Source organism: Tyto alba, unplaced genomic scaffold (assembly GCF_018691265.1).
Source record: "Tyto alba isolate M040663 unplaced genomic scaffold, T.alba_DEE_v4.0 Super-Scaffold_11, whole genome shotgun sequence".
NCBI classification, from domain to species: domain Eukaryota; kingdom Metazoa; phylum Chordata; class Aves; order Strigiformes; family Tytonidae; genus Tyto; species Tyto alba.
In genome coordinates this window covers 1,891,552-1,910,300 of record NW_024881273.1, presented here as the reverse complement: position 1 = coordinate 1,910,300, position 18,749 = coordinate 1,891,552, and the positions used below count along the sequence as shown (strand labels likewise).

Genomic DNA, 18,749 nt, shown 5'->3' with positions numbered 1-18,749 from the left:
TTCCCCTTTACTGTCACAAATGTCCACGAGGAGTTGGCCATGACATCTGTGCTGATTGGCGTGATCCTGAAGGGAATTTTTCTGCTAGCAGGTAATGAGATCTATCCAGTAATTGCAATGTGTCCTGAATGTTTGTGTGCCTGCCCAGGGCAGGGAGCTGGTTGTGCGATTAGTGGTAGCTGGAGGCATGAGAAAGAACAAGAATTGACTAGAAAGGAAGAATGTTTTTATTTTGAAGAGACCTAAAGTTTTGTTCTGGAAACTTTCGGGCAAGGAGTTTCCTTGTTGCCGCAAGATGAACGCGGAGCTGTCAGAATGCTCTGTGTGCATCTTTGCTACAATTCTGCCTGGCGCTGTGCAGTAATCAAATCCGGGGGTTCAAGGCATGGGTCCTTGTTTTGTACTCAGGTGTATTGTGTAAACACACAGATGTCTCCCTATTAGTTCTGTGAAACTTCAGGTTTGCTTTGTACAGGTGTTTCCACAATTTTTTCTTTCATGATTTAAAACTCCTTTATTGAGAAGTAGTTTTTAACTCAGGGGACAAACCCTTTGCTGGCCTATGTGCTTCTCCACCTCCTCCCCCACCGTCTCCTTGAGTAGTAGTGCACGGTGGGAGAGAGGTCAAAGCAGTGTGTTGCCATGGAAATGGCAGTAATTGTGCAAATATAATTGTGTCGGGTCCGTTTGTTGAGGCTAATTCTCTCTCTCCCCCCTCTCTCCCTCCCCTCCTTTTTTCTTTTGATAGTAATAATACAAACCCTAATTAGGATGCACCAGGGAAGGGTTGCTAGGAATTCAGCTGTCTTACGGGAGAGGGCAAGCTGGTGCTGGCCGAGCAGCCCCACTGAACTCACATGTTTCATGATTGGGCCCATGAATAGACCTCATCCTTCAAGTTTTTTTGGTGTATGACAGCTAAATTAGAGTATCTCTCTTTATGTGTGCTTATTCTTCTAAAATATTGAGGGTGTGTTGAAGTTATAGGATTCTTACACTGTATACAAAGAATCTTTGTTTATTAATAGCAGTCAGTAAATCATTATCTTCATTCAGGGAACGGCGAGCTGTATGGATTTTAATAACACTTGGATCTATGAAACAAGACTGTTCTCACCACATCAGTAATACTTCAGAATCTAGTGCATAGATTTGTATTTCGAAATCCTGCAGGCTGTAGAAGCTCCGGGGTTTCTGAGTGTCTGTTTCTGACCCAACCCCTGTGGGTTGTTAGTTTGGGACTGTTAGCTTAAACACTGCTAAATTAACTGGAATGTTTGAAAATACTTGTCTCCAGATAGCAGCCTTTTAAGTAACACTTGTCTGATGTTCAGATAACAAGTTCCAGTGGTCTGCATTTGTTAGTGTTTAATTAGATAAGAAACTCATTAAACATTTTAAAGTCTCCTAATGATGTAATGAATCAGATTGGCAACATTGCTTTTACTGTTGATAGTTCAAATAATAGTAGGCATTTGAGCTAAGAAGTTCAGAGGGAACAGAGAAGGCTACGTAAGAGTAACTTGTTTTTCTCGAATGGAGTTGTCCCCCCCCCCTTTTTTTTTTTTAAATACACCTGAAAAGGGATGCCTAAGCTGCTCTTAGAGAAACAAATTAGTTTTTAACTTTTTAATAACCACTTTCCAGGGGGTTTGTAAAGACACAACTGTCCATGACTTGGAGAAGATTGGAATAATGGATATTGAGGAAATGATCTGTACTACTGGGTACTGTAATGGCCTATGGCCAAAGTCCTACTTTTTCTGAAGTAGGTAAAAATTCCTTTATTTTCCTGGCATCCCCTTCATTTATATTCTGTCATCTGCAGCCAAAACTCAAAATTAAAGATCCCTCTGCTGTGCTGAAATTAGTGCTTGGGAAGCAATATGCAACAGAAATCTCCTCCTTCTACCTTGTTTCACTGTAACGGAAGAATTTGTCAAACCAGAGATGTTCAAACACAGTTGACAAAAATCTTTGGTGGTAATGGAGGAGAAGAGAGGGCAAGACAGCTGGCTGATAAAAGGTATGGTCACTGTAAGGCATATGAGGAGTTAGTGATGTAGCACTGGGTATCTGTGCAGCATGGGATGACATTGGCTTCGAGGAAAAAAATATCGTTAAACCTGATTTTTAGAACTCCTGCACAGTCTCCTCTGTTATCAATTTGTTTTAAAAACTGCTCCAAATTCAAATCTGGCACTGCACTGGCTTCTAGGCGAAACCACATTAGGTGATGTTTTAGAGGCTGCCTTCTCCTGCTTTGGTCCTGTGAAGGCTGTTGCTGGCAGAAACAATGACAGCAATAAAGATGATGCTTGTGGGTTTGGTTCCTCTAGGAAGAGCTGCTCTCTTCTCTTTCCGCTGCGGAACGTTTCCTTTGCCTGTTGGTAAGCTGTGAGGTTAGACGGCAGTGCGCAAAGACCTGAAGTGTCAGCTTATTCTTTTCACCCATTTCAGACAAGCAATCTAAGAAATCAAACCAGCTGCATCTCATGGGAAAGCTTGGTGTTTAATTAGCCACCAGCCTGGGGTTGTGCACTTGCCATAGGGACTAATTTGCCACCTGGTGTGAAGCTGAGGGGCTGGGAAATGACCTAGGGTGTCCTGCTGCTGCTGCACCGAGAGGGCACCTGGCTGCAGGAGACATGGCCAGGCTAGGAGTGTGATATGGGAAAATGGGGCTCCCAACCCTGCCTCCTGGCCTTCTCAGAAATGCAAAGATTCACAGCATCTCTCCTTTCGTTATCCAAACCAATGCTACCTTCTCCTCATTGCCCTGGTAAATATCAGCAGCTCAGATCTGAAATGAGCAGTATCTCAAGGATTTGGGACTATACCAAATCCATCTTTCTGACACTATTCAACAGCCTCTCCCCTTAAATCTGACTGCAGACTTCTCACAGTTTTGAGCGCCCTCCAATCCACTGATAACTCAGAAAAACCCCCTCCATATAGTTCTGCTGCTCTACTGATTTTTCTTAATTCCAACTGAAGTCCTCCTGTCTTCTGCCAGACTGGGATTCTCCAAGCCCAGAGATGTCCATTATACTCTATTTATTCCAACACATTACCTTCAAGTGTGGCCATAGCTGTGTGCTGAAATCTTAATTCTAGCTTTGCTGCTTCCTTTATGGATAAGATCACACCCCAGGTTCTATGTGCTAAGCAAGCCCAGCATTTCTCCATAGCTGGAGAAAAAAATGCTGTGCTGAGGTAGTATTAGCAACTCTGAATCTGACCATCAGCTGAGCTCTTCTTCAAGGCAGACATTGGCCAAATTCAGTGCTTTTCCACAGGCACTACACAGAGCAGTTCTGTTCTAGTTTACGTCAGTAGAGAGAAATGTCCTAGAGTCATTCGAGGTAATTTTGCCTACAGAACAGCTCTAATGTAGCTGGAAAGTGCAGAACTGACAGAGCCATCCATTTCTTTTCTGGTGCTTCTCGGAGCTCCATGCATGTTACATCCTTACACTGACATAAACCGACACTGTGGAGCTGGAAGCTGGTGCTGACTCTGCCTGTCTGCAGAGATAGCGCTGGGAGCAGCAACTGCACACTGAGTCTGGGAAGAGTCAAGCAGCTTGGTTAGACAGCGGGGTGCTGGACTGTCTGTGAGGCATTGCTGGGGCACCAGGGGGTACAAACCATCAAGGCATATATTCAAGAAGCCTGTATCTTTGGGGAAGTTTTGGTTTCGTTTTGTTTGTTGGTTGGTTCTTTTTTTTTTTCATCACACATCAAGTCCAGCTCCAGCTCCTAATGCTCCACCTCCCCTCATCTGTTTCCCTCAGGCAACTCTAATCTCTTTGTCGTGCACATTCTGTCTGGTGGCTTTTCTTTACAAATGTCTTTTGTGTTTTGATTCCCCTCCTTTGTGTGTGAATTCCTTCTTTTTCTTTCTGCTGTCCTCGTTGTGCTTGCTAGCTAGATTCGCCTGTAATGCTATTAGATTGGGATAATCCATGCTCGGTTTATCTCTGTGACTGTCTCTGAAGATTAGTGAAAACCAATGTTATGGGCTAGATAAAGTGAACTGGTTCAGAAGGGCTCTTCTGTCAGTCTGGAAATGCTCAAGAAAATGACAGCAGATTTTCATTAATCAGATTTGAGTGTAATGTCTTGTAATTTACTTGGGCCCTATTGGGCTACACGTGCCTCGAGGAGACAGACGAACTGCAGTGCAGTACTTTTTACCCACTTCACTTCTGCCAGACTGGACAGAACTGAAGTCAGCTTGGTGCAAGTATGGCAAAACGCCTGTGGAGAGTGTTTTGTTTGTTGTTTGGTAATTAATTGAGTTTTGTGAGTGTTTTACAACTGGAGGTCATCTGCGAATTTGAATTTTCTTAACTGAGGCTTTCCAGTAACTTCCCATTTTAATGCTGTCTGCAACAGCGGTGCCTGGAACATGCTCTGGTCAGCTCTATAGACGTAATTAGAGTTTCAATGTACCAAATCTATTATGAAATAAGCATAAAATTCTTGTCTGCTGTTCTGTCCCTTTAATAATCCTCTGCATGCTGATTAGCTGTGGTGTTTGAGATTGTCTGGGAGAGGACAGCAGGCTGTTGGATGATGTAGGCTGACTGGCTGAAGCTCTATAAATAGCACCTGGGAGGACAACACAGAAGTGTGTTTCTCTTGCTCTTGTGTCAGTGGTAGAGCCACTCTGTAGTGAGCGTGGGGCTTCTTGCTGGCAGCTCTTGGGCTTTTGGTGGTTTCCTGAAGTGACTGGTTTAGAGAGCTGGGGAGGGCAGTCTGTGCCTGGCAGGCTTGCTCTGGGGAAGGGCGTCAGTCCCCTGCAGTGAGATCCCGTTTCTAAATCTCTTTCGCAGGTGTGGAATGTGCTGTTAACATCAATGAGTGTGAGGAGGGTCCCTGCAAGAATGGAGCTGTCTGTGAGGATGGCATTGCTGACTATACCTGCCACTGTGCCCCTAGCCAGGATGGCATTATATGGGGAGGGAAGAACTGCTCTGTCAAGCTCACTGGGTGCCAGACGCATGACTGCCAAAATGAGGCCTTGTGCATCCCAACCTACCAAGCTGAGAGCCACGGCCACCTGTGCCAGTGCCAGCCTGGTTTCTATGATGCCACATGCTCGACACCAACAACGTTTTCCTTTGCTTCCAGAGGGTATCTCCTCATTGAGCTGCCCGTGAACAATCAGAGCAGGAGGGACGTAGCAGATCAGCTTGCCAGCGTGTCCCTCCGGTTCCGAACCACCTTGCCCAGCGCTATCCTTTTTTACCGAGGCCACGAAGCTGAATACTTGTTCCTGGAGCTCTTTGATGGCATTCTGCATGCAGGATTGAAGAGAGAGGATGTCACGTACACGCTGCTCCTGGAGGGGCTGAGAGTTGCTGATGGCCAGTGGCATAAAGTTGAAGTTGTTCTGCACAGCACTGTGCAGCTAAAGCTCTGGCATGACTCTTGTGATGCAGGTGTCTGCCTGCGCAGCTCTCCCGTCCCGCATGGCACTGCTGTGATCCCACATCCCTTCCTCAACATGTATGTTGGGGGTGCTGAGCAGCCAATGGCCAACAGCACACGGAGCCAGCAAGGCTTTGTCGGCTGCCTGCAGGACTTTCAGGTGGATGCTGAAGCTCTGCTCCCGGAGGATCTGCCCGTGGGTGAGTCCTCCCCGGCGAAGCGGGGCTGCGATCGCACGGAGTGGTGCCTCTCCCAGCCCTGCTCTCATGGGGGCCTGTGTGTGGACCTTTGGGCAGCCTTCAGGTGCGACTGCTCGAGGCCTTACGGAGGCCCCACTTGCTCGTACGGTGAGTGCCACGTGCTCTACATCTGCCAGCTCCTCTGTCAGTCAGTGCTTCAAAGATAGTAGACAAGCATTGATGCTAGCTCTGCATGCAGTATTTTCCACTTGACCAGTGAGAAAACTAAAGCAAACCCTCTGTAATTATAATTCTCATTGATTCCTTTTCTGTCACATGCTCCTGCAGGAATGATTGTCAGTTTTGTGGTGCAGATGTTATTCCTTGGTGAGCCAGAGGCTCTGACTTCATCTTTGTATTCAGATCTATGTGAATGCAGGGGGCAGGGAAGTTGTTTTACTGTGAAAAATTGATCTCGAGCTTCTGAGTTAAGGATGAATAGGAATTTATTACTTTATAGATAAAACACAAAGTGTTAAAGGAAGATCTTTGACAATTTTGAGTTAAAATCATACCCATTTGTATTTTCTTTTGTTCCTGCAAGGCTTATATTAATATTGCTGCAGTTCTTTGTTTCATTCCTGAGCCCTAAAGATGACAAGTACAAAGTTGTTCTGCTGTTACTAAATTTATGAATTTTAAAAGCAACTTTGTAGCTTAAAATTCCTTGAGTAAATCTGCTAGGTGGCAAGGACTCTGCTAGAGCTGTACTTCCCTCTTCTGCTACTTGGTTGCTTGAATTCACGCCCTCTGGAGAACGCACGGACACATTCACTTCTTAATTTCACAACCTGTGTGGAGAGGGAGCATAATTATCCCGATGAACGTTGAAGATTTTGGGAAGAAAGATCTTGCCCCATTCATAAGGAGGTGCAGCTTTAGAATATCCCCGTGCCAGCTGCGTTGCCCTTGTCACTGAACTGATGTGTGTTTCTTTTCCAGAGCGCCCAGCAGCAACATTTGGCCTAGAGAATTCCACCAGCTTTGCCTCTCTCACCCTTTCCGAGAGCCTTGGTGCAAACTTCAACATCTCCTTTTTCATGCGTAGCCGGAAACCTGATGGTTTGCTGCTGCAAATGGGCAACGAAACTGACCCCTGCCTCACCATATACTTGAGGAATGGCAAGCTGAAGATAGAGATGTTATCTATGGATACTGTGACATTTCCAGAAAATTTAGTTGATGGGAGAAGACATTTGGTAGCTCTGTCTTTCCAAGGAGGCACTGTTGGTGCTCACCAATCAGACACATATGTGGAACTAGGACAGCTCGCAGCAAGACCTCTTTTAGCTGGTTATGAAGTGTACATTGGTGGACATCCTAACCCAGACAGCGCTGGTATGTGGGGAGGCTACTTCAAAGGCTGTTTGCAAGACATCCAGCTGAACAGCCACCAAATAGAGTTTTTTCAGGTTGAGAACTACAGTCTGCCACAGGAACTCAATAGGACTCAAAATGGTAATCTTGTGAATGGTTGCATCTCTGATAACACCTGCAAGGTACGATGTCTCTCGTTTGTGTCTACATGTGCGCCGTTGCTTACTATAGTTCTGTGATGAAAGAACAGGTTGACTGTTGCTGATACTGAGGAGATGAGGGGTTTTTTAAGTAGAAGGAACATGTGGTCCCAGACACCCTTACTTTGCTCAGTATACTACATACAATTTAAGAACCAAGTTTCCTCTAGCACCCCTGTAGTTTTTGTAGTTTGTAGAACTCGGGCAGTCCTGCTCCTGTGCTGCCCACCAAAGTTTTGCTGAACCCAGGTGTGATTCCAGGCTCCACGAGTAACCTTCCCAGCTCCTCCCTTGTGCCTTTTTCAATTGCACAACCACCTCTTCCCCCGGGAATTTGTTGCTTCAGCAACAACAATTCAAGGAACTGTCTCCATGGTGCCTTTAGATGAGAAACTGCCTCTCCTTTATGCCACAGGTGAAGGTGGGGAGGCCATACTCCTTAATTTTGCCCTTTTTGCTGATGGTGCTGTAAAGTATTGTCACGCCTCTGGTATTAGGTGTGTCCTAGTGACAGGGCTTTGTGAGGTTTTGAAGAACATTGCAGCTTGTTTCATGTTTCTCACCTTTGCTTTTGTGCTTTGTTCTTTTCCAAATTGATGAAGCTCTGCCTGGGGAGTTTGTTGATCAGCAGTGCACACAGGGAGAGGCAGGGCGTCAGGAATCTCCTGTAGAGAGACCCTTGTGCTTCCTTCACTGCTGTTGAGTCCCTATTTTAATTACCCTTCTTTCTTGATTCAAGCACTGCTCATACTAATCTTTGTTGTCACATTTCTTTCTACCAAAATTCTCTTCAATCCAAAGATGAACTACGCTGTTCCTAAATTCCCCTATTTTGTTTTTCAGTCTGAACCATGTCAGAATGGTGGCAGATGCATTGTCACTTGGAATGATTTCCATTGCAGCTGTCCAGCAAACTTTACTGGGAAATTTTGTGAAGAAAGAGTCTGGTGTGAAAGTGACCCGTGTCCTGAAGCCACCACCTGTGTAGATGTTCTAGCAGGATACGTGTGTAAGTACTGCTCTCCTGCTTATGTGTTGGTAAATATACAAGCAGTATTCCTAGTTTGTACCTTGCAATAAATATAAGCACATGCTGCAAAAAGGAAGCGCAATGATGCCCAGGTACACACTCTTGCCGGCAGCCCGCACTTTATGGATTTGCCGTCAGGTTGTGATAGAGCCCAGATGGTGCTCAGAGGTGCTTTATTCTGTTACTTTGACTCGATCAGGGAGGAACCTATCCACTTCCGTGGAGTGACTGAAGCACAAGGACCATCCTGCTTTCTGTAATGTTCAACCATTTCTAGAGTCTCAGGTTATTTCACCAAGTAGGACCCAATTAGATATTGCAAATGTGTCTTCGTTTTCTCCTAAGACAGAACCATGGTGAATGAAGAAAACTAATCAGCTAATAATGTCCTGATGTGAGGGAGTGTTGTCTGGTGGCTAGAAAGTGTCCTGCATCTCAGGATGTTGGGGTGTTCCCAGCTCTGCCACTGGCCACCTCAGCAGCTTTGGATGTATTACTTTCCTCACTTATGTGCTAGTTTTTCTAGGAGTAAAAGGGGAATAATTGTATTTTTGTGCAGTGCTGTGAGACGACTGAGTAAAAATAGCTCCACAAGAGCTGGATATTATTATTGGAGGTGTGACTGTAAATAGGAAGAGCTTTAAGGATGCTTTAAGGATGCCAGGCCTGTAATCCTACTCACGCTAAGCTTACGTGATTCTTAAGGGAGAAAACCTGCCAGGAGTTTGCCATTGGTCTGTCTCAAGTTTGACACCAACTGTCTTTCAAATCCCTTATGCTCTACCCCTTTATTTATAGGTCTGGCTAACGCAACATTCAACAGCTATGCTGCCATTGAATTTACCACCAATGCATCGGTGACTAGAACTCTGAGCAGCCTCCACGTGGATTTCAGAACCAGGGATGAAGATGCTGTTTTGCTTCGGGCTGTGGAAGAAGTGGATTCCCTCCAGATAGCCATCAAGAACTCCTCTCTGCTTGTTGACATCAGGAGCGGGAACAGCATCGAAGGTGTCAGCTTCCTGAGCCAGCAGCCCGTCACGGACGGTGCCTGGCACAGCATCGCTGTGTCCATGGAAGAGCCATCTGCGCTTTCTTCCAGATGGCTGGTTCGTTTGGATGGGTCTGTTAACGTGACTCTGCAGGGAAACGCTGGGAACTTGGACTTCCTGAAGAACAACGCGCTGATTGTCCTAGCTGAAAACTTCACTGGCTGCCTGGGCCAAGTGCAGATCGGGGGGATCTACCTGCCGTTCGCTGCCCACCTCTCGTACCCCCAGCCGGAGCAGTTCCAGCAGGCCAGCAGAAGGCCCATCCAGCTGGGCTGCGCTGGGGCTGACGTTTGCGCCTCCAGCCCTTGTCTCAATGCTGGCACCTGCGAGGACTTGTTCAACTCCTTCAGCTGTGCCTGCAGTGCTGGCTGGGGGGGGCGGCTCTGCGAGTCCAACATCGATGAGTGCCAGTCGGGCCCGTGCGTTCACGGGGACTGTGTCGACGCAGTGGCGGATTTCCAGTGTGAATGCTTCCGGGGATTCATTGGGAAGAAGTGCGACATCAACGTCGACGACTGTGTGCGGCACCAGTGCCTCAACGGAGCCACCTGCATTGATGGGGTTTATGGCTACTCCTGCAAGTGCCCCCCTCGGTATTCGGGACCTCGCTGCGAGTAAGTGCCTTGGTTTGGTGTGATGCAGGGGTCAGAGGAGCCCCCAGATAAATTGGACTTTTACTTTGGGACACTTCGGGAAATTTTTTCACTGAAAATTTCATCTGGTAGGAAAAGCACCTAAATTCTCTTGTGAATTGGAAGGTGCTGTCCAGGCCCAGATCCTCACTGAAAGACGCTCAGTCTCGTACAGGATAAGGATCCTTCCTTTTTATGTGGGTTATCCCCGTGCTACATTTCAGAGCTGTTTAAAGTGCAAGTACTGCGCTCTGTTGTCACTTCCCTCTTGTGTTGCCTGAGAAATCCACGTTGTCCGGGATTTGACTCCTCTGTGGCATATTCCTGTATTGATTAAAACCCAAATGGAACAGAACAAACAAACAAAAAAATGAAAGGAGGCCCCCAGCCCCCAGAGGGTGGAGCAGGCTGTCATTCTAAAGTTTCGGGTGCACTGCATGCCCTGGGGTGATGGAAATGGTCCCAGTGCGGATGGGTTCCTGGGCAGAGTGCAGAAGAGGGACAACCTAATCTCTGCTGAGAACGGTGGTTTTGAAAAACCTTTGATGGTGGCTTTATAGAGATTACCTGTAGCAGGAGTTCCTAACTGCAGTTTTTTTTGCTTCTAGTGGTACATGGCCAGCTTTCAAGCAATACTCAGCCTGGCTGTGAGCAGAAAGCTGCCAGTGCTAATGAAGGTGCCCGTTGCTACTACTGCTGCGAAAGCAAGCCTTATGCTGACAAATATTTTGCTATAATATTAGATGAAAATGCATGTGCACTCCTAGGCTGATTCACAGCATTCCTTCAACCAAGGGCTTGGTTGTATTTTGTGGCATTGGTCCCAAGACTGAGGGCATTGTTTCTGTGCATTGGTTAAAAAAAAAAAAAAAAAGTCTATTTGGGTATCCTGCTGCTTATCAAATGTGTGCTGGGAGAAAAAAAGTTTCTTGACCTGTCACCTCACTGCCTGTACTGCTTAGCAGTGCACAATTCATGTTCCGTCCATGGAGCTCACATAGAATCTGGTGGGAAATTGATATGGAATCAGGAGGAGGGCTGGGTTTTTTTTGATAAAGTCTATATTTATAGCATTTGTATTGGTTTGGAAAAAAATCAGCGTATTTTAATCACAAAGATATGTCTGCTATCAGTAAAGAAAGTAGGAATCAACAGGTTACTTAATCTTTCATCTGCTTGTGCCTGTTCAAATTGAACACTGAGATAAATACTTGCCTGGCTGAGCTTCTGTTATCTAATCTACTCAGGTCAAATTTCCTGTTCTTGCTTCTCTCAGGTGTACACAGTTACCTCATACTTGCATTATCCATTTTGTGGCCTAGCCGTGCCGCAGTTTGGTATTCCAGCAGCATCCTGTCTCTGTTTATCTTTTCATCAGCAAGAATAGGCAACTGTGTGAGAAAAGCCCTAGTACCGATAGAGCTCCTGCATATTCTCTGGGCATGCTCACAGTAATACTCTGATATTATGGATGATTTCTGTGACTGTTTCCTTTTCCACTGGTGTCAGACTCCTCCCTAGAACTGCCAATGACTGTGCTTATGGCCCTCGCCAGCCCACTCGCCGCCGAGCCCGAGTACACTTTGACCTTCCCCAAACCTGATGGCTTCACAGGCTGTCTCTTGCTTTGCCCAGGTGGCCGTTCCCGCCCGAGCAGTGTGGTAAGAACTTCACGTGTCTGAACGGTGGCAAGTGCATCAGCGAGAGCTGGGGAGCCAACTGCTCTTGCAAGCCAGGTTTCACTGGAAGGAAGTAAGTGCTGTTTTTCTGGTGCCTGCAAAGGAGCCAGTGCTCTGATTCTTACATCAGTGGGATAGCTGAGCAGGTTCAAATGCTTCATCCTCTTCTGTGGCCTTTTGCCATTCAAACAGCTGCTTCAAAACTGTAAACTAGCTGTTATTTTTAGAAGAGACAGGCTTGATGTGATCCTGCTGATAACAACAATTTTTGCAGCATGAACTGCTTCCACGTAGTTCTTGTGCCTCATCAGAATTCATTAACTGTGCTAAGGTTTCTCTACGGCTTCAGCCATATAGAAATGACTAAAGGAGGATTGGTTTGAATGGGTAAAAATTTCATGTTGTTGGACTCTGGAGAAAGCACCTGAAAAAGATGCAACAGGAACTTTTCAAATAAATGAGGCTTTTGTAGGCTGTATGATCTTGTGTGATACGGCGCAAGAACATATGTGCGAGATTTCATTTAATTCTAATACCCTTTTCCTTTCCAGCTGTCAAATTAATATAAACGAGTGTGATCCCAACCCTTGCCAGAACGGAGGTACGTGTCAAGACTCTGAGAACAAATACGAGTGTTTGTGCAGTGCCAGCTACACCGGAGAGCGCTGCGACATTAACGTAAGCATTGTCAGTTCTCCCCACCCGTGCGTGGTGAGGAGCAGCAGCCGGAGGCTCAGCAGAGTCCCTGGGTGCTGGGGTCAGTGGGGCTGCCCGCGTCGCGCAGTCCCCCGCGTGGGTCCTGCCTGGAGCACGCTTAGGAAATCGGCTGCTACCAAAGAAACCTGAAGTGGGAAGTTACTTTTTCTTAGCGGTGCTGTTGCATGTTAGCCTCCAGCATATAAGCAACTGCAGCAAATACTCTCTAGTATCTGGACGGGCTGTCTGTAACTTTCCTTGGATTTTACAACCCCTTGGACAGTAATAAAACTACTGCAGTAAAAACTACTGCAGTACTGTACCTGTGAAAGGAGATAATACTCCCCCACAGGCTCCTGGAGAATGGGATTTCAGCTGGCGTTTTGTCCTGGATTAGAGTTACAAAGCACCTTCCCCCTCCAAAGATCATCTGAGTAGAAATGGATGTGTTTGGAGAAGGGAAGTCAGATGAAGTCAGGCTAAAAGTACAAGTAAAAGAGTAGCATCCTTTATCTGCTGCTGCCCCGGTGGGTGGGCAGTCTTGGCGGCATTGCTGTTTGAGGCTGAGCTCCTTCCGGTGTGGAAGTTGTTAAATCGTCCGTTTGCTTTTTCTCTGTAAAGCTATTGCACGGGCAGGTAGCTTGTCTGGTAACCTGGGAAGGTACTAACCCACGCTGCATGGAGACGGCTGGGCGCCAAGGGGGGGTTGCTGCTGTTGCTGTTACTCAGGGCTCTGTAGCGCATGTGCCGCGAGGTCGCTCCTGACACCCCGCTTGCACGCAGAGACTCCCTCGGGCATCTGTCTCCTCTGTCCCAGGACACTTCTTGTCGATTCCGTGGGTGCGTTTTCATCGTCCCCGTGACTTTTTGCAGAACTGTCTGTTGCCTCTTAAAAGGCCGGGGGCTGTGGTGGGGGCAGGGAGGGCAGGGTGAGGCTGTGGGCTGTTTGCTCTTCGGGCTGCTGGCCCCGCGCTCTCGCTCTTCCTCCCTCCCAGCAGCAGCAGCAGCTGAAGAGCAGGCAGCAGGGTGGGCTGCTAAAAACTCCGGTAGTGTTGGCGCCTTGTGACTAACCCGCATGCTGTGCAGAACTAGAGCTAACCCCTAAACATCGCCGGGGTTTCGGTAGGCTCAGAGAATCGGCTTCAGTGGTTTGGAAATGGCAGGAGGACTTCCAGGTACTCTGGGGATGTTCCTTCTGCGCTCTGTTGCTTTGTGACATTAGCATGGGCTGTGTGGCATCCAAAAGCTGTAAATATTCAAGCTTGAAATTTTTTTTGGTTTTATCTGTAAGGTGGCAGATACTATTTTTAGCAACAAGAAATACTTCTTATTTGTAGGCTTGTTGTAATTTTAAAGCTTTCTTTAACGACAGAAATTCCACAATCTTTTTCTTCATTGTTGTGTTTCATACCATCCTTAATTCCACCAGATTGTAAAGAGTGCCCGTTCAGCTACACTTCTCTCCTCAGTACTTGGGCTTTACATCGTCTCCATCTCCCAACCATCTACTGACCTTTTCTAACATCCTTCCCTTCCTGCTGCAAGTTGTCCTCAAGTCTGTTCCACAGCATTTATATGTTGTGTGGACATTGAAGTATGTGCCTCTGTAATTTAAAAGTTCTGAGCTAAAAATTCAATGGATCTAATACTCGTCTTTCACTATTTAAATTATTTAAAATCTTTTGCCCTAGGTTTTCATAAAGTTCCTGCAAGGTACATCAGTTCTTGGGTTTCTATCCTAGTCTTTCCTCTGGCCTTGAGATTTGTTAACTGTTAAGCCCAAAACTTACTACACCTCCCTGTCCGAAGATGTTCAAGCGAATCACAAGTCTGAATATAATCCTCCTGCGATGGATAGTTTAATAGCTAAAGAAATTCTCTAATTTACCATCAGAGGCATCATTGAACTTTTTTTTAGTATCATTCCCCAGTTCAGGGAGATTTACTGGGGTTACTGAAAATTCACATTACTGTGCATTAACGCTATAAATTTTTTTTCTCAACATTGGTTAGGTCTTTTGTAGTGACACTTACGTATTTTTGTGTGATATTGGTAAGGAGGCCCCTTACAATATTTCCATCGTGGATGCTGACTGTACTGGCATTTAAATCCTAAAGGGCTGTACTGCTGTGAAAAACCATAAGCAGAGAGGAGAATGTGGAGCATGTGATGTTATTTGGACAGTTTCACCTCATCTAATGATGTCTGAAGTGTTGCTTAGACTCTTAACTACCTCCTGTTTTAACTGTAACACGGCTGTGTTGTGTCTCCCTGAGCGAGTGGTGTGCAGGGGACACCTGTTTGTAGCAATTCTGTAGCTCCAGGATCGGTCCCGTGAATTGTCTGCATTTGGTTTTGCTGTCTCCATGCTGGTCAGCGGCCCAGCACCATAAATCCTCTTTTTTTCTTCCTTATGGTAATTCTGCCCATGTGCCCTGCAGGAATTTTTGTAATGGTATTAACTGTTCCATCAGTAAATCTGTTTATAACTCTGCCCTGTTGAGGTCAGCCTCACCAAAGCTGCCAGTTAAAGAGTGTCAGTGATGAGTGTCACTAATTCTGAATTGGAAAGAAGAATTCAGAACTTGTTACTGTCCTTTGTATTAAAAAGTCCATTTTAAAAAATAAGTTTGAACATTGTTTGCCGAGAGATGAAAGAATGAACAGGAGCATTTGCTGTGCAGGTGCCCTCAAGCCCTGTACTTGTTCCTTGCTTGTCCTTTTCCATTCGGGTACAGATCTTTTTTTGCTTTTCTAAAAAACTTTTTCCCTGTAATCTGACCATTTGGGGTTCTTCAATTTACCTTATTGTAACCACTGGAGTTTCATTGTTTCTCCGTTAATTTCTTTTACAGAAAGGGACTCCAGGTGCTCTCTTCCCCTCCCCACTAATTGAAGTAGCTGTCCCTGTAGCCTGTGGCTCGTTACTGCTGCTCAGTATTGGTCTCATATTCATGATTCTCACTGCAAGGAAGAGGCGTCAGTCCGAGGGAACCTACAGTCCGAGCCAGCAAGAAGTGGCAGGAGCTCGGTTGGAGATGGACAGTGTCCTAAAGGTGCCACCTGAAGAGCGGTTAATATAGGCACTGCCCTGGCAAGGGGATGCACCTGCAAGGTCTGCTTTGACCTTGGTCTTTTTCCAGCACTTGCAGCAGCAGATCCACCCTCTCTCTGTTTCCTTAAGGCCTGGTAATGAAGACATGGACTTAGAGGCGCAAGGCGGACTGTGCCTGCCGTAGCTGTTCCAGCTGGTTTCAGTTAATTGAGACGATTGCACGCCCCTGGCTCACAGTGAGCCTCGTCACCCCCTTCCTCCCTGCCCAGGGACAGCCCCGTACGTGCGCCGCAGCAGGAGCTGTTGAGGGGCACCTGCTTTGTTGCTCTGGCTCCGTTCCACCTTTCAGGCAGCAATGGCGTAGGTAAATCTGCTTTAAAAAGCAGGGTTAAATTAGGCACTAATTTACAGATTGAGATCTATGGATACTTTCAAGGAGCGTTGTATAGAGGCTATTTATGATTGGTTTGTATATACTGTTGGGTTTTTGTCGCCAACTGCACTGCGCTCAATGCTTTTCCAGCTCAGGGGTGTGAGGTTTTCACAAGCAGTCCTCAACAGCAACAGCAGCGGTGACCTCCTGCCCCGCGCCAGCCGCAGCGTTACAGGGAAGGGGGCAGGGATTGCCCAGAGCCCTGCCCGGCCCTGCTCAGCCCTGCCCAGCCCTGCTCGACCCTGCTCGGTCCTGCTCAGCCCTGCTCGGTCCTGCTCAGCCCTGCCCAGCCCTGCTCGGTCCTGCTCAGCCCTGCACAGCCCTGCTCGGCCCTGCAAACCCCGGGGCTGTGTGAAGCGGTCGCTGTTAGACACTCCCATGGGTACCACCCAGCAACGGTGCGGCCGCCGTGGCCTGGGGGGCCAGCGCTGGAGCTGGCGCCAGGGCCTGGTGCCAAATGCTGCATTTACAGCTTGTGTGGGGCGAGGGGGAAGGGGTGGGCAGGAAAAGGGTCTCCGAGCTGCCTCGGTGTTCCCTGCGCTTGTGTGTGGCACTGGAAGGGACAGTGAAGGGGGGAATCTCGTGCCTAGCGCCGCCGTCAGCACCGCGCAGCTTAGAGGCGCTGGGGAGCTTGGGGTGAGGGATGTGAAATGCAGGGGGGGCCGGCCGGACGCTCTGAGTAACCCCCTGTTCTACTGCAGCAGCCGGTGTGGGCGCATCTTAGCAACTCCTCCATCGTGGGCGCCGTCGGGGCGGCGGGCGCTGCCCTCCTCCTTGCAGTTGTCGCAGCCACGGCGATTGCCATGAAGAGGAGGAGAGCAACTCAGGGAACGTACAGCCCGAGCCGCCAAGAGAAAGGTGGGGCTCGAGTGGAAATGTGGAACGTAATCAAGATGCCACCAACTGAGCGGCTGATATGAGAACTGGGGTCACCCCAGAGGTGCCGTGTCATCCTTTAACAATCATGGAACTGCCGCAGCGTCTGTCTTAGGCCCTGGGGCGGGTCTGGACTGCTTTAAGCTACTTCACAGGTTACAGGCAACGGCCTGCTGGTGCTTGGCAGGAAGATTCAACTGCTCAAACGAGCTTGGTTAGTGTAGCTCATCCCATAAACGCTTTGTGTAAAAGTGGTCTGCCAGCAAGAGCGGTCAAGTCTGCGAGGAAGAAAAAAAAGTAAGTTCAGGAGGGGCCAGTGGAGGCGAGGGAGGCGGCAGCGGCTGCGGCAGCAGGGCCAGCGGCTCGGAGCCGGAGCAGCTGGGCCAGGGGAGAAGGGAGGCGGGGGATGTCACGCCGCCGCAGTGAGGGGATGTGAATGATGGGGCGGTTTCAAAACCCACTGGCTGTGCCTCCTGCAAAGCCCAGCCAGGTGACTGCCGGGGGAGGCTTCCTGGAGCTGCTGCTGTCCTCCCCTGAGCAGGCCGGAGCTGGCGTTCCGTTACCAGGAAAGAAGTACCACTGTGCTAATTAGACACTTCTACTCAAATCTTTTCCCAAGATTAAACCATAGGAATACTTTAAGTGCCTTTCGGAGCCTGAGTTGCCAGTTACATTATTGACTTCCCGGAAAGGAGGCTGGGAGCAGGCTGGATGCTCTTCCCCGCCTGCTCGGAGCTGCCCCCCCTCGCAGCAGGAGGGTCAATGTGGGACCGTGCGGTGCCGCCGCGTGGGCCAGGAGGGCAGGAGCAGCGATTTCAAGGCTTGTACCTCTCAGGACACAGGTTTGGGCGTCGGTGCAGAAGAGTGGAGTTTAGTTAACTAACCCAGTGCCCTGTAACACAAAGCCAGGGTTCGTGTTGCAGGGACACAGCATTCACTTTCCACAGTGCCCTGAAAAGGATATTTATTTGGCGGCTTTACTTCTCCTTTGTTACTGTTTTAGCTGTTGAGTGCGCTATCTCTTCAGCATAATGTGGCAGAGTCTGTGGAAAGAAATGCAGCAGAGCAGGACAAATAAGGTCCAAGATCATTAGCATTTCAGGATAATTACTACAACCATCAGTGAGAAATATTTTAGAAAACAGTATCTGCTTTTTAATCTCCAAAATACTATGAAGCAGGGTGTGAATCTGCCTACCCTAGCTAATTGCCACTGGAAGAAAATGCTCTTCTGTTTGGATTTTGGTTTGTTGGTTGTGTTTTATTTTTTGCTGTTTTGTTTTGGGTTTTGTTTTTTTCAACTGTAGCTGTAAATTTGTCTGTAATTCTAGCAAAGGGAAGAGTACAAAACTACTGATCAGGTCTGTCCGCTTAAGAACAGGGTTTCCGCACACATGCAAGTGCTGATAGAAGGCAAAGAATGAAAATTTTGGAAAACAGAAAAACCCAAACCATTGGGAGACAAGGCAATTTTGTGCATAAGATCCCTTTCCCTCGAGTACTGAGGAAAAGTTGGAAGAGAAGTGGTGATCCCCCCGCGGCTCCGGTTTGGAGAGGAGTCGGCCGTGGTACCGCTAAAGGAAGAAATGACCGAACTGCAGTTCGGTGAGCTTGCTCTCGCTTTTATTTATTTGTTACTAATAACGCTGCTGTTACTTCTACTCTGAATGATTGGCTCTGTGTATTTTCCAGATGCTATTTAGGGAGGTCTGATACCCTTTCAGAATAGCGAGTTACACTGTCCAGTCACCTTGCTGCACTGGAACTAGCTGAACCGCAGGCCCGAGGAGCAAGGAGCCCCAGGAGCCGCGGCAGGAGGCGGCGGGTGGCGGGGAGAGCAGGGGTGCAGGGCAGGCCCTGCCCGCGGAGCTGCGCCTGGGGCTCTGCACAAACAAAAATTGCCCCCGTGGTCCGAGTCTGGGGCTGTTAAGGGGGGTTGTGTGCTGTGAGGAAGGGCGGGCAGAGCCCGGGGTGGGAGCCGGGGCAGAGCCCCCCGGCAGAGCCGGCTCCGGAGCCTTTACTTCAGCGCAGAGGTAGGTGCGGTTTTCTTCATCCCTTAATGACTTGTAAGAAGCCGCCAGCAAGCTTAGGCTGCGCTTTG

At 47.9% G+C, this 18,749-nt stretch overlaps 1 protein-coding gene across 6 annotated transcripts in view; it reads left to right on the top strand.

The window, feature by feature from the left end:
* The window catches only part of CRB2 (crumbs cell polarity complex component 2), a 72,669-nt gene extending 56,077 nt beyond the window's left edge, over window positions 1–16,592 (top strand). For 5 of the 6 annotated variants that reach the window (XM_042786412.1, XM_042786410.1, XM_042786411.1 and 2 more), the window contains 7 exons: window positions 4,841–5,785; window positions 6,620–7,176; window positions 8,038–8,203; window positions 9,023–9,890; window positions 11,544–11,660; window positions 12,139–12,265; window positions 15,140–16,592. In XM_042786412.1, the coding sequence (XP_042642346.1) occupies window positions 4,841–5,785; window positions 6,620–7,176; window positions 8,038–8,203; window positions 9,023–9,890; window positions 11,544–11,660; window positions 12,139–12,265; window positions 15,140–15,367 (3,008 nt within the window). In that variant the 3' untranslated portion in view covers window positions 15,368–16,592. The remainder of the gene's footprint in view (window positions 1–4,840; window positions 5,786–6,619; window positions 7,177–8,037; window positions 8,204–9,022; window positions 9,891–11,543; window positions 11,661–12,138; window positions 12,266–15,139) is intronic. The other variant, XR_006164757.1, reaches the window with a different exon arrangement.
* Window positions 16,593–18,749: the final 2,157 nt, after the last annotated feature.